Source organism: Chrysemys picta, chromosome 3 (assembly GCF_011386835.1).
Source record: "Chrysemys picta bellii isolate R12L10 chromosome 3, ASM1138683v2, whole genome shotgun sequence".
Classification (NCBI taxonomy): domain Eukaryota; kingdom Metazoa; phylum Chordata; order Testudines; family Emydidae; genus Chrysemys; species Chrysemys picta.
Genome location: NC_088793.1, coordinates 33,356,603 through 33,372,080, shown reverse-complemented (window position 1 = coordinate 33,372,080; position 15,478 = coordinate 33,356,603). Strand labels below are relative to the sequence as shown.

Below are 15,478 nucleotides of genomic sequence, written 5' to 3'. Positions count from 1 at the left end.
AAGTTCCATGGGTCTATTAAACCAGTCGCAATGGCTGTATCTGCACATGTTCTTGAGAAAAACAGTCCTTGCTTTCTCTTAAAGATTCCTACTTCATTAAAGTGATACAGACACAAGGCACGTACACAAATAAACATTTATTATGGTCAGACTAAGCTATATATATGCAACCAATAAAAATCAGTACTAATTAGAAATAACACTTCTGCTCATAAGGCAACATTATCCATTATACAAATCCAAAACCAGAGGAAACTCCTGAAAGTCCTCCACTCGCCCCCTTATGCAATGCAAAATGCGCTCTGAGATGTTCCAATCCTGCAGACAAACATCTGTTTGAAGTCAGAGCATTCTACCTGAGTACAGGCTGCACGAGCAGGCCCTAGATCTGCATTGCACTAACTCTTATAAATAGCTCAATATTGGCTGTGTTGATATGCCCACACCAACTTGTAGGGGATCAGGGAGGAGTGGGTGGCTTAGAAGCTGGCAAACAATTCTGGTCAATTTGTTGTCGGCGATTTACTTTTAAAACTCTTCATACTTTTTTCCAGCAATGCTCTAATGGTGCTTAGCTACATATTTGCCTCCTTTAAATCAAAGACTTGAAGCACTGTTGCTTTAGAATATTTCACAAAAGTGTATAGAATCAGTTTGACAGGCTCATAGGGCTTTAGCTGTTTCTTCCATGCACAGCCCATTCAGTGCACAGCCTAAAATGTCCGGTAGCAGTAGTTGGTTCATTCTTATAAAATTCTCAAAAGTGAGGCTAGTTGCTGCCATAATGATTCATAGATCTTTATTGAAAAATGTTTGAACAGTTCATATGTGATCTTTTCCCAGAGATTGTGGGCAACCAAACAAACATTAAGGGACTGATTCGTAAAACTACACTGATTTGTGTGCATGGTTAGAGTGATAATGCCTTACTTTGGTAAGGGTGCGTGCCAATAGCTACCTTCATAACTGGCCATTTGCATGAAACTCTCCTGACTCGTACAGTCATGTTGGCTGTGCTTCTTAATTGTACATGCAGTTGTTCATATTAATTGCATGTGCATTTTTGAAAATCAAACTTTAATAACAATTTAATCAGGGAACCTCAAATCTAGTGCAGATATGCACCTTCTTAAGCTACTTCAGTGCTGCAGACAGTATTCTTATAAAAAAAATCCCTTGGAAACAGGAATAACTTGTCTCACCTAACTTCCTCCCTCTTTTTATAATACTTGTAAAATGTGTTGCAACCTATGACGACAATGCTGCATAAAAAGACCTTTATTTTTTAAACAGTGTGTAAGCTGTTGAAAACTTAACTTGGCAAATTGTAGTATCAGACAAATACCAGCAGGGGTCCCTCACTCACTACTGATATTTAGAATTTCAGTTTATTATTATAAGCAAAACAAACTTGCAGTTAGATGTTGGAGCAATATTTTTCAAAGTCTTGGTTAAGGTACTTGCTGTGGCCTCTGGCTCTGAAATCCTTGCTTTCTTTAGAGGATGGGAAGGGATTCCTATCTTTTTTTATTCTTGAAAGGAAGGAGAGAGGAATCCATTCTAATGCTTTGGCTGATCTTGATCCATAACTTGCTGGTAATTCATTGTCTTTGGTTTCCGCTGCTTCTAACCCCTCCATGATAATGAGGACTACCCATATATAAGAACCTGGCATTTGAATAGGTGCATCTTTTGCGGAAGTACTAATTCAGTGTGCCTCTAAATAGGAAAACTAGAAAATTCCCTTCCTCTGCTACTACTAAGATCTTGCATTATGAAATTGAAATTATTTTGGAAAAATTACTTTTTGCATTAACTTTTTCATTTAGTTTGAACAATGAAAATGGATTCATATTCCACTTCACAACATCCTGCTCGCGCTCAGAAAAAGGAACACTGCTGGGAAGCATTCAAGACCCTGATCCCATAAAGATTTAAGCACGTGTTTAACTTTAAGACCCATAAGTAATCTCACTGCAGTCAATGGGATTGCTTGCATGCTTAAAGTTAAGTATGCCCTTAGGTCTTTGCTGGATTGGGACCTGTATTAAATAACTATATTTAAAAACTCATCAGTCTCAAGAGTAGAATTTGATCATGGCGCTAACATGGTTTTGCCACTGTCCAGACTGATTTCAATTGTGCTTGCTGCAAGCATGTCTGACCCCTGTTTTAAGTAAGGTTTTTAAACACTGTTCTTTTGGCCAGTGAAAATGGGGCCTGAAAGGGATTTCTGCCCCCTAAAAAAGGGTTACAATAGACAAAATATTTCTCTGGGCATAAAAATAAGTTAACTAGAGTCTGCATGAGGTTTGATATTTGTTGCTGTAATCCACACTAGGAGGATGGGTCTTTGTATCCCCATTAGTGGCTGGTCCACTGATTCATGTGAATAGTCGTTTAGCTTATGTGGTAGAAACTCACCGTTTTAGTTCTGAAGGTCTAGGGCCAGGTCTACACTAACCCCCTAATTCGAACTAAGGTACGGAACTTCAGCTACGTGAATAACGTAGCTGAAGTTCGAAGTACCTTAGTTCGAACTTACCTTGGTCCACACTCGGCAGGCAGGCTCCCCCGTCGACTCCACGGTACTCCTCTCGCCGAGCTGGAGTACCGCAGTCGACGGCGAGCACTTCCGGGTTCGACTTATCGCGTCCAGACTAGACGCGATAAGTCGAACCCAGAAGTTCGATCGCTCGCCGCCGAACTACCGGGTAAGTGTAGCCAAGGCCTAGGATTCAAATCCCACAGCCAACCCAAGTGAAGTCGTTACATTGTGACTCAGTATGGCTGGCTGAAGCAAACACTAAGAATGTATTAATCGCTGCTGATGGAAGCTTTTTCCTTTTTTTGCAGGTTTTTATTTCTGTAAACTGCCTCAGCACAGATTTCTCCTCTCAGAAAGGAGTTAAAGGGCTGCCCTTGAACATTCAGATTGACACCTACAGCTACAATAACAGGAGTAACAAACCCGTCCACAGGGCCTACTGCCAGATTAAAGTCTTCTGTGACAAGGTAAGGTCAGGCCAGCCTGCAAATGAGGGCTTGGGGAAGGCTGTCCCTCCAGCTCTGTTTAGTATAAATGACCTTTTCGTTTATGATTCTAACACATGCTATTTTGGATAATCTCTGAAAACTCCATATGTGTTCGGCATTTGTAAGGGAAAAAATTGGTGCAGAGATGCTGAAGTGACCTCAGAAAAATTTGCTGCCTTCAGAATGCTGGAGTGTTGCAAAATGTTTTTAGGCACAGTCAGTGTTGACTTTGGGAATGTTCATTGGGAGATGACACTGAATGTCACAGTTGCCAACAGCAAATAACTCTGTATACTTGGTTTTCAGTTCAAACTTGAAACTCTATTGAGACAGGGAACAAGTCTTTTTTACCAAAATCACTAAATATGGAATTTTTTATTTCTTTGTGTGCTGCCGCCTTGTTCTCATTATCAAAACATCTGAGAACCTCACCAGTAATGAGTTTGTTTTCCTACTGCCCTGGTGAGATAGGGAAGTATCATTTAATAGCATTTTATCAGTGGGGAAACTGAGGACAAAATTTTCAAGTCTCCACTAGTTTTGAATGCCTCAGTTATGAGCGCTCCGCTTGGCGCTTATGGTTTGGTTTTTCTCCACAGATGTAGAGCTCCTAAAGCTGTGAGTGCAGCATTGTAGAAGGTGGAATATTTCCTGAGACTGTGCGAAGTTTTAAAAACTTGACCAGATTTTCACAAATAACAATTTTTCGTGGCTTACAACTCATCCAAATCTGGGCAGACTTTCCGAGGCCCAGTGAAAAGCACATCTCTGAGCCCAGGGCTTCTCCCAACCAAATTCTGAACTCTTAACCCCAAGTGCAGGCTACCATAAAAAAATTTGCCTAACACTGCATGTTTAATCGTAATATTTCTGTCACTATCACTCCAGTTCTAATGCATGGATGGACACTTACCCAGCCTTCTTCTGCCCCACCATAGGGTCTATACTGTAAGCAGGGCCAGAACAGTGTCTTAGGCACATGTGAAAATGATATCCAAAGTGACTTAGACTCCCAAATCCTACAGACTTTCCTAAGCACATAAGTTGTTTGAAAATGGGAATTAGGCACTTATGAAAATGTTACCTTTAGTTCTTAAAAATTACAAAGGGTTTGCAGACTTCCTGAGGGTTTCTTGTGCTCACTATTTACTCGGCATTATAAATCTGGCTAGCATGCCCATACTGCACTACGCAGACCTGACTCGGGTCTGCAGCTTGACCTATTTCCAAACTGGACAAGGCTTGGATCAGAGTCACAGCAGGACTTGGCTCTGACCAACCCCCATAGCAGGTCCTGAGTGCTTGCGGACTCAAGTCAAACTATTTTATGTGTAAATGGAAGGGAGTGTTGGGCTCAAACTTGAGTCAAAGCCCAGGCTTAGTGTGCAGTATAGATCTACCTAGAGAGGTTAAGTGACTTGTCACATAAGAAGTCTGTGGTGGTGAAGAGAATTGAACCCAGGCTAGTGCCGTAACCCCTGGACTACCTTTCTTCAATAAGTCACAAGCTAAAAAAGTAGACTTCCAAACTCCCTCGCTTTTAATAAACCAGTTGTTAATACTATGGCACATCCACACTCCGCTCATTGGTTCAGAGGAAAGTGTTTTAGTCTGCATCATAAATTTCAGCAAATCTAGTTAGTTACCCCATTTATATAATTTTTCACTATGGATTTTTGTCTGGTCTCTCTCTTTGCATGACTCCTCCCTGACCTACATTGTAAAATATATTTGTTGTATTTAAACTGGGGGCATCTCTTCGCACCCAAAAAATATTGTCAAGTTGAGGATGTAATTCCTTAGCATGATTGTTACACATAGACAGTCCCTCACCCAGATTCTGAAGTGGAGTCACATGGGGAACACATCTCTGTCAATACAGATCACTCAAATATTGGCTCAATCTCTGTTTAAATAGTATAAAAATAGACTTGACCTCTATTACACCTCTATTAGTTGAGTGTCCCAACCCCCAGCGGTGCCTCCATCTGACTGCAGAGGAAGTGGCCAAGGCTTGAATCTTAAGTGATCCATCTACTTATCTTAGGTACTTAAGAGGCCACCATTACCATAGTAACTGAATATCTCTCTGAGGCCTTGGCTACACTTGCAGATGTACAGCGCTGTGAGTTAAACCTGACTTCATACAGCTGAGTAGTGAAAGCGCTGCAGTTTGTCCACACTGACAGCTGCCCAGTGCACTGTCGTGGCCGCATTTGCAGCGCCATTGGGAGCGGTGCATTATGGGCAGCTATCCCACAGAGCACCTCTTCCCATTCTGGCACCGTTGGTTGTGGGAAGGGGGTGTGAGTGTGGGGCATTCTGGGTCCTGTCCCAACGCCCTGTGATGCATCGCTTCGCATCCCAGAAATCCCTTTTGTTTGCATCCACCTTTGGTGCCATCTTTCAACGGTTTCTGTGCAGCACGATCTGTTGTCTGCAGGAAATGGGGTCCGAATTGCTGAGGCGTATGCTGATTTATCTCGCCAGCACGTCACCTTTGGCTGTCGAACTATTCCTTAAGATCCAAAGTGACAGTGAGAGTGAGGAGTGTGACGATGCTATCGAGCCGCGTAACACGTACGACACAAAATTGCTTGTGGCATTCACGGACATACTCAGCACCATGGAACACCGCTTTTGGGCTCGGGAAACAAGCACCAAGTGGTGGGATCACATCGTCATGGAAGTCTGGGATGATGAGCAGTGGCTGCAGAACTTTCGGATGAGAAAAGCCACTTTCATGGGACTGTGTGAGGAGCTCGCCCCCACCCTGCGGCGCAAGGACACGAGATTGAGAGCTGCCCTGCCAGTGGAGAAGTGGGTGGCTATTGCAATCTGGAAGTTGGCAACTCCAGACAGCTACCGGTTGGTCGCAAACCAGTTCGGAGTGGGAAAGTCGACCGTTGGAATCATGTATCAGAGGGGTAGCCGTGTTAGTCTGAATCTGTAAAAGGACCCTCCGTTGGAATCATATTGATGCAAGTTTGCAGGGCCATTAATCGCATCTTACTCAGAAGAACCATGACTCTGGGTAATGTGCAGGAAATAGTGGATGGCTGTGGAGGGGCAATAGATGGGACTCACATTCCTATTCTGGCACTACCCCACCTAAGATCCGAGTACATTAATCGGAAGGGGTATTTCTCTATGGTTCTCCAGGCGCTTGTGGATCACCGTGGGTGTTTCATTGACATTAACACAGGCTGGTCCGGAAAGGTGCATGACGCATGCCTCTTTTGGAACACTTGGCTGTTCAGGAAGATTCAGGCCGGGACTTTTTTCCCAGAGCAGAAGATCACAGTAGGGGAAGTTGAAATGCCCATTGTGATCCTTGGAGATCCCGCTTACCCGTTAATGCGTGGCTCATGAAACCCTACACAGGGAGCCTTGACACAGCAAGGAATGGTTCAACTACAGGCTGAGCTGGTGCCGAATGACTGTGGAGTGTGCCTTTGGCTGTTTAAAGGGCCGCTGGCGATCTCTGTATGGGAAGCTGGACTTGGCCGAAAACAGCATCCCCGCGGTTATATCCACGTGCTGTGCCCTCCATAATATTTGTGAAGGGAAGGGTGAAAGCTTCACTCAAGCATGGACCTCAGAGGTTCAACACCTGGAGGCTGAATTTGCACAGCCAGAGAGCAGGGCTATTACAGGGGCCCAGCCCGAGGCTGCAAGGATTAGGGATGCCTTGAGGGAGCAATTTGAGGCTGAAAACCAGCAGTGATATCTGGTGCCCTGCACGGGAGTGAAGTGCAGTAGTTCCAATCTTGTGTTTGCGAAGCAGACAAGCAGACTTGCAGTGCCTGTTTATTTCCTGGGCTAAGGAGTCTTTTACTTTTATGCAATAATAAAGAATGTTTTCAAAGCCAAGAAATCCATTTATTGAAAAGAAAACCTTTATTTATTGAAAAGAAACAAGGGGGTGGAGTGGGGAACGGTACAATCACAGATTCGCGTATGTCCTGTCTGGTGTGCTGTGCAGTGAGTGCTGCACTTCAGGACAGCTATACTGCATGGTGATGGGGGTTGAGTGCAGAGGGTAAGGGTCGTGGTTTTCAGGGCTGGGTGGTGAAGATACTGGTGTTGGAGGCAGCTGGTGGTGTGAAGAACACGGAAGTTGGGGAAAGTGGGTTGGAGGTGACAGTGGGGCACAACGGAAAGAGTTTTGGGACAAGGGCTGTGGGGGGTGGGGGCGTTTGCGGTACTGCTCCTTCTGCATGGCTATGAGCTCCTGGATAGCATCTGCTTGGTGCTCCAGGATGCTTATGAGCCGATCCGTGCTTTGCTGCCAGTGCTCCGTGCTTTGCCGCTGGTGCGCTGCGTTTTCCTGGCGGATCCTGCTTTCTCTCTCCCTCCAGTTCTGTGCTTTCTCATTCTCTTTAATAGATTGCCGCATCACTTCTTGCAGCACGTCTTCTTTGCTTTTTCGCGGTCTCTTCCTGAGTCTTTGCAGTCTCTGAGCAGGCGATAAGAGGGACGGCTGAGGTCTCAAGGTTGATGCAGCTGTATAGGCAAAATGCAACATTTAGCAGAGGCAGCATTGTTTATACCAGACAGAGTAATGATTCCCTGCGCACTTAAGGAGTAGAAAACACACAGGGTCTACACAATAGCATAATTTTCCCGTCCGAAACAGAGCACACACATCCCACGGGAGTCTCAAAATGGTGAGTAAGGGGGACTGATTGTTTCAGGGCTGCACTATCCTCTGGGTTTCTGTGCCTTGGGGAGAGCCAACAGCTTCAGGGAGCACCTACATTGAACACTGTCCCAACATTTTCCACAGGAGTTTGTCCTGGACGATACCTCGCTGCAATGCGGCTTCCGCCCTGGCCCATATGCAGCTTGCCTGTGTGCAGCAATGGTCCCCCCACCCCTCACGGCACAGTGGCGCGGACACATTAGCCTGGCTGGGACAAGGACCACGGTGGCTCTCACGATAAACCTGCGCAAGTGCATTGCACATGTTCTGGATGAGACATTCGAGGAGATTACCGAGACCGATTACCGCAATGTGATAAACCACATCAATGCGCAATTCCGCATCTAGGCATGCATGCCTAACCCTCCTCTCCCAAAGAGCCCGCACAGAAAAAATTCCTTCCCGAAAAAAAAAAAAACCGCTTACCGGGAACCTGCTCTTCTGTTTGTCCTCCACCAAGTACCGGCCGCTGCGACTGGCTACCTTTCTCCCGGCTCAAGAAGAGCTGCTGGCTCCAGGGATTCTGGGGTGTCTCCATCCGGCCCACCACCCTCACTCCCATTTTCCTCCTCCTCCTTCCCCCACCCCCCCCCCCCAGCTCTGAAATGTCCATGGTGGTGCTCGGAGTGGAGGTGGGGTTAACCGCAAGTATCGCATCCAGCTCTTTGTAGAATCAGCAGGTCACGGGGGGAGCACCCGAGTGGCCGTTTGTGTCACGGGCTTTGCGGTAGGCACTCCGCAGCTCCTTCGCTTTAATCCTGCACTGCAGGGCGTCCCAGTCATGGCCCCTTTCCATCATGTCCCTTGATAGCTGCCCGAAGATATCGTCATTCCTACGGCTGGAGCGCAGCTGGGACTGTACAGCTTCCTCCCCCCAAACACTGATGAGGTCCAGCAACTCGCCATTGCTCCATGCTGGGGCTCGCTTGGCGCGTGGAGGCATGGTCACCTGGAAAGATTCCCTGATAGCACTCCATGGCACGCCGGTCTGAGCAAACAGGAAGGGGATTTTTAAAATTCCCGGGGAATGTAAAGGGTGGGTCACATGGTTGGTTACCCGAGGCCAGGGCAGTAGAGTTTGAACTGATAACCAGAGCGGCTAGAACAGGCATTGTGGGATACTGCTGAATACTTCTGGAGGCCATTCACAGCGCATTGGGCGGCCACACTGGCGCCGCAGTGCTGCTGCGGCAGCGCAATACATGCTATTCCTCTCGGGGACGTGGAGTACATGCAGCGCTGCAACCACGGAGATACAGCGCTGCAAATGCCTTGCCAGCCCGGCCTCCTTTCGTAGTCGTCAGTCGATGTGACAGGCTAGTCAGGCTGAACAGCCTGCTCCGCCGGTGCCACAGCAGGTGGAGTGGCACCGGGCTCCTTGGCCAGCACCTTGGTACCAATGGGCCCCGTGGTGGGGGCTCGCTCGGTGGCCAGAGCCTTGGAACGACCGTCAGCCTCCCTTTCCCGGCCTACCAGAAAGGAGTCAGTGGGACGTGCATTTTCAGTTCCATGCCCAGAGGGTGACCAAGTGGTGGGACCTCCAGTACCGGTGGGTATGCAGAATACCTCGCCTGCATCCTCACTCTCCCCTGATGAGGCAATTATGGCCCTTCCTCCCTCTGTTCCACAGAAGGACTCTTAGGCCCACCAGGAACTATTGAAAAGGGTGGCATCAAGCCTCAACCTTCAGGCGGAGGAGGTGGAGGAAACCTTGGACTCCCTCTTCAATGTCCTATCCGCCTCAGTACCGGGCAGGGTGGCTCTTCCACTCCACGAAGGGGTGGCAAAAATTTCAAATGCCTTGTGGCAAACCTCGGCTTCCTTGCCCCCCATCTCTAAGAGGGCAGAACGGAAGTACTTTGTGCCCTCCAAGGGGCATGAATACCTGTACACCCACCCTGCCCCCAACTCACTGGTGGTCAAGTCAGTCAACCACAGGGAGAGGCAGGGCCAACCAGCCTCTACTCTGAAAAATAAAGACTCAAGGAGGTTGGATTTATTTGGGAGAAAAGTTTTTGTCCTCGAGTTTCCAGTTAAGGGTGGCGAACCATCAGGCTCTCCTGGGTCGGTATGAGTTCAATTTGTGGGGCTCTTTACCCAAATTCAAGGACTCTCTCCAGGAGCATGACAGGAAGGAGTTCAAAGCTCTGGTGGAGGAGGGTACAGCAGCTGACAGGGCAACCCTGCAGGCAGCATTGGATGCTGTGGATACGGCTGCAAGGTTCATGGCCGCCGCGGTGCCCATGAGAAGGGTGTCATGGCTCCTGCTGTCTGGGCTGTCCAGTGAGGCACAGAACTCCCTGCAGGACCTTCTGTTCGATGGCAAGGCCCTGTTTGCGGAACAGACGGACGTGAAACTGCACGGCCTGAAAGATTCCCGCACTAAGCTTAAGACACTTGGCCTCTATGTCCCGCCTCTGGCTAGGCCCAAGTTTAAGCCTCAGCAGGCTCCCACCCAGGCCACTCACTGTAAATACAAGCCCCCTTATAAAAAGTCACGGGACTGTAAGAAACACCCACAGAAGCAGTCTCTGTCTGCCCCCCAGCCTGGGTCCTCCACAGGTAAACAGGCAGGGAAACATCAGTTTTGATGGGATGCCCGAGGGCGACCTACCATTCACACCAGGGATCCACCCACAATAAAGCTTCCCTTCTCCAACCGGTTGTGTGCTTTTCTCCCGGAGTGGTCGCGGCTGACTTCAGATCATTGGGTCCTCAATCTTGGGGCTACACCCTCTAGTTTACCTCTACCCCCGCCCAACCACCCTCCACTCCCGTCCCTCCTCTGGTCATTTTTGTGAATGGCTGAAACTGTGTGTGTCAAATCTGCAGATAATTTGGAGTCAACCAAAAGTGCATTTTTCAGCAAATAATCTATTTGCCCAGTGTGAATTATAAAATCTGCTGTCTTCATTGTTAGCCGTTCTTGTACACAGCCAGCAACTGCCTGGAGTTGTGATTTTTGGCCGTCTTGAATTCGAGAGGCTCTTAATGTGCTCCTGTAACTCAGAACCAGCATCACTTTTTAAAAACCAAGTTCCATACAGCTGTATGGATGTGGGTGTGTAACAGAGGATTTCCTCAGCTACATATTGGAAATGCGTGTGTGCGCACACACACACACACACACACAAGGTACAACAGAGAAATTGCGATTCTGAAATATTACATTTGAATAACAGTAAATACTTGACTTAACCCTGTGTGAACAAGAAAATATAGGGCTGAGGCAAAATCTGAACTGACCCCTATGGCCCTCAGTGACTCTGTACTGCGGCTGCATTCCAACACTTCTGCTATGTTAATGTTGCAGGCTGATGTTGTGCCCCTTCAGTCTGAAGTTACAGTGGGTTGTATAATGGTGGCAGCTTGAGGTATTATTATTATTTTTTTTTAAATGCCATCCCATTTTTTAGGGGACAAAGTCAGACCGTTAACATAAGCAAATGTTACCCATGATAGAATATCAATGTATCCATGCTGCTTGTTTTCACAGCACCAAAACATTAGGTATCTTCTAGATTAAAGATGTTGGTCGCTGCCTTGAAGTGCTGCAAATCTAATATTGGGTCATCTTTTTTTCCTCTTTGAACTGATTATTTCTGGAGCTGGCCTCCCCTCCTCTATTTCTAATTTCCGGTCGTCGTCTCCTCCTTCCCCTTGTGGTGTCTATTCTGCCAGTTCTTCCCCCAACCCCGCACCATCTCTGGTGAGGTTGACCTGTTGGCTAGGGTGGCAAGAACAAAGTCATTCTGCCTTTCTGATTTCACGTCCCATCTTTATTAAGGAACTGTACTGGCCCCACTCACTGAGGCATCTGGGGACCTTACTTTAATAAAATAATGTTTATTCTAGCTTGGCAGAACCCACTGCTTGTTAATCAAAAAGCCCACCACCGGTTACAAAGATTGATCATAAGTCTCACTAAACAGATGGGTCTTGTAAACCACAGCTCAAATGCCATCTTTCCTGGGCTACTGACCAGTTCTCCATCCTGGTGCTTACTTTCGCCAACCCCTTGAATTTACTTAGGTGCCAAGCGTTCTAGTGTCATTCTGGGTATAGCTGTATATCTTCAAAGTGCCATGCAACCATTAATGAATCCTCACATCTCCCCTATGAGGTAGGTAAATATCTCCATTTACTGGAGGGTTACTGAGATATGAAGAAGTTGGGTGACTTAGCCCAGGTCAGAGAGAGCTGGTGGCAACGCCAGGATTAGAACTCAAATATGTGCATTCTAATCTCTAGACTATACTGCCTCGTAACAGCATCGTTATAGCTGTGATGTGTTGAGTTGTCTGAACACAGTTATTAACCTACATTACATTGTATAATTGTTTCTTAATTTATCAGATGTCTTGCAATGTGATTGTATATAAGTGATTTCTTGCTGTCAAGCCCCAAAACCCTTTGTTGGTTCTGCTACAGTGGCTTAGCCCAGCAGATGAAGTTACGTTATTGGCTGTCAGTACTGCAAGGGAATTGATTTTGAATCACTGAACTGGGATGGGAAGAGTCAGCACTTTGAATTCTGGCCTGAAATCCAGTCATTTGGAAGTGACTCTTCTTGCTTAGCCTGTATATTTTCTGACACAATTTTTTGTGGGTGAGAATAATAGGACGATTCTAGATGACTACAGCTGTTGCCAAATATTACTATTATTTGAGAGGTTTTTCCTGATCAGGTTGTCAAACTTCATTGTGTTGGGGGAGAACTCGTGTGCAAGGGCCTCCATTTTTATTTTGGTATTGAACATTGGCAAATGGTTCAGAAATGCAAGTACTTTAACTGCAGAAACTACATTTCTGCTGTGTTTTGTGTGACATGTCAGTTTCCCCCAGTGTTAGAGACCCAGTTTACAAGCCAATCTGAGTTTTCCTTTTACAAAGCAGATCACCAAATCTTCCTCCCCATGCCAAATTTTTCCAATGCATCCTATGTTCTGGGCAGGCAATGGGATTAGGTGTTTGGCACATGCGGATGAGCATAGGGATGCTGCCACTTTGGTTATGATTGTTCTGAATCCAAAGTTAATAGTCTGGCCTATATATGGCTTCCTCTTAGTTTTTAGACTAATGTAAGGAGACTCCATCACTGTTTCATTTTGAATTATTGCAATAGAACCTGTTGCAGCACCACCTACCCACTCTGACAGGTCCCCACTGAGATTAGGTCCTTGTTGTGCTAGGTCCTGTACAAAAATCCATTTAAACTCTGCCTCACAGAGTTTACAGTCATCCCCGTTTCATAGAACTGAGACACAGACTAAGCGACTTGCCCCAAGATCACACACGAAGTCTCTGGCAGAGTTTGGAAACAAATTCAAATCTCATTGGGTCCTGACCCAGAGCCTTAGACCATCCTCCTTCCTGAGATATCTAAATGCTTATACGTCATAGAAAATTTGACTAGCTGTTTCTTTTTTTTGGTCACTTTTTTTTTGGGTGGGGGGAGGAGGGACTAGGAATTCTGTAAATGTGAGGTAGTTCTGCTTCCATCTAGTCTGTATTAGGTGTGTGTTTGATCCCATAGCAGCTAGCACTGTTCTGAAGGATGAAAAGTGATGCTTGTATTATTTTTAGTCCTGTGAAAGATGGCACAGTCACTGCTGACGAAGACTCTTTGACATGCTAGTATGTCTTGTTCCATCCTTGTAAAACTCTAGGAGATCTGAATTTAGCTTGATTATAGCATCAGGAATATTTTTGATTAAAAGTTCAGTAAATATTATTAATCGGAGAAAAATTCAATGATCACTGTCTTATATCTTAGACACTGCTAGTCTCTTAAATATATGGAAATAACTGAAGTAACTGTGTGGTAACTCGCATTTTACCCCAGTCCCATACTTAAAACAAATTCAGGTGATTGTGAAACTTTCATTAAATTTTGATTTGATGATAGCACTTCAGAATAAGTACCGGACAGATTTTCTGGCTGACCTGATGAAGTGGTCAGTGTGAGACTGACCTCCATGTGTTCTATTATGTAAAGATCAACGTCATTGACCTGAGGGTATAAAAACAAACTGAGGATACTATTTTTTTTTTCTCCCTTCCTCCCCAATCTGTCATCTGACAGGGAGCAGAGAGGAAGATCAGGGATGAAGAACGAAAACAAAGCAAAAGAAAAGGCAAGTGCACTGACCCCAGCTCCCAGTTGAATGCCTGTAAGTAGAAATTATTCCACCAAGTGTTTAAATGGTAGGCCTCATGTCACTTACAGACTACAATTTGTTTTCAGTACAGTGGAATTCTCCTATAAAAGGAGTTATGGAAGAAAAATAAAAAAGGCAAGCAATAAAATAGCTTCACTTTAATCCACTGTATATGGGATTGTGAACTGTATTTTGCAATGCACAGGATAAGTTAGGAACCTCAATTCTTCTTCACTCGAAAAGAAACTCTATGTGCACTATGGATGTACAGTGGAGCCCACTCAATCCCTTTTAGCAGCCGGAGAGAGTAGAGGGAGAAGGCAGTGCTATTTGGACCAGCATGAAATCACACTTAGCACTTGCAATCTAAGATAAGTGTTGTGCAAGGCACTTAAAGTTGGGTAAACAGTATTATCCCTGTTTTACAGATGGGTAACTGAATGTTAAGGGCCTTGTTTTGAGAACTGGTGGAGCACCTCCAACTCCAACTGAAGTCAATAGGAGCTGGAGATACCCAGAACCTCTGCAAATCAGGCTTAAGGGATTTACTCAAGGCTATGCAGCAAGTCACTGGCAGAGTCTGCAGTACAAACCCAGATCTCCTGATTCCCAGCCTGGTACTCAACCCATTAGAGCTGAGCTGCCCCTTTTTAGTTAATAGTCTAGTTAGACATTGTTTCTACACATGTAAAAGTAAGCCCGAGGGGCTTGATGCTGGAATGAGCAAAAGATTTTCTAGCTTTTTCTTTCCAAATGTGTTTGCTTTTCATTCTTAATTCTCTCCCGCAGATCATACTTTTATGTTGACTCCTACAGAGCCAATGTTTGATGGTCAGTTATAGGTTAACAGAGTTGTTTGATGTAAAGTTTATATCCCTGTTTCTCCTTCACACTGTGCAGCAAGGAAAAGTGTGTGTTCCTTGCTCTCCTCTGCACTGTTTGAAGATAATGTTTTGACGTGCTTGTCAGAAGCTCTGCTTTTAACAGTCTGACTGGTTCAATAAGCATTAACCTCACAGCTTGTTTAAACAGGGTTTCCTGACACAGCAAATGCGTGCTGGCAGTGTGGCTTCAGAAGAAGGCAATGACACAGGGAAACCCAGTTGCTAAAGGGCAGTTACAGGGAGAGCAGAGTTTTTAAATGTATCATAAAAAGAAGGCTCAACGCTTTGCTAGTATTTAACAAATGTGTGTGTGTGGGGGGGGGTCTCCTATCCCAAGTTAGTAGCCCAAGCAGGATCCAGAGACCACTGTGCACAGTACTAGAGCTAATGGCTGAGAAATGGCAATTGCATGCTAAACCCCCCATTTGTAGAAGTTCATATCTTTCTTCATAAATGCTGCTTATGGGGCTAAACTTCCCATGCTTGGGCTGAGCCCAGATGTGTTGTTTATTTCCCCATTAAGGTTTAATACATATTGTTTGGCTATTTTTGAGCTATAAGTACAGTAACCAGACAGCAAATGTGAAAAATCGGGATGGGGGTGGGTGGTAATAGGAACCTGTATAAGAAATAGACACAAAAATCGGGACTGTCCCTATAAAATCGGGACATCTGGTCACCCTAGAAGCATT

The 15,478-nt window shown here is 45.7% G+C and overlaps 1 protein-coding gene across 7 annotated transcripts in view; it reads left to right on the top strand.

Moving 5' to 3' along the window:
• The window catches only part of GRHL1 (grainyhead like transcription factor 1), a 75,254-nt gene that overhangs the window by 40,268 nt on the left and 19,508 nt on the right, over nucleotides 1-15,478 (top strand). For 5 of the 7 annotated variants that reach the window (XM_024100553.3, XM_024100551.3, XM_042848717.2 and 2 more), the window contains exons 9-10: nucleotides 2,857-3,015; nucleotides 13,827-13,914. In XM_024100553.3, the coding sequence (XP_023956321.1) occupies nucleotides 2,857-3,015; nucleotides 13,827-13,914 (247 nt within the window). The remainder of the gene's footprint in view (nucleotides 1-2,856; nucleotides 3,016-13,826; nucleotides 13,915-15,478) is intronic. The other 2 variants (XM_024100552.3, XM_008179885.4) reach the window with 1 other exon arrangement.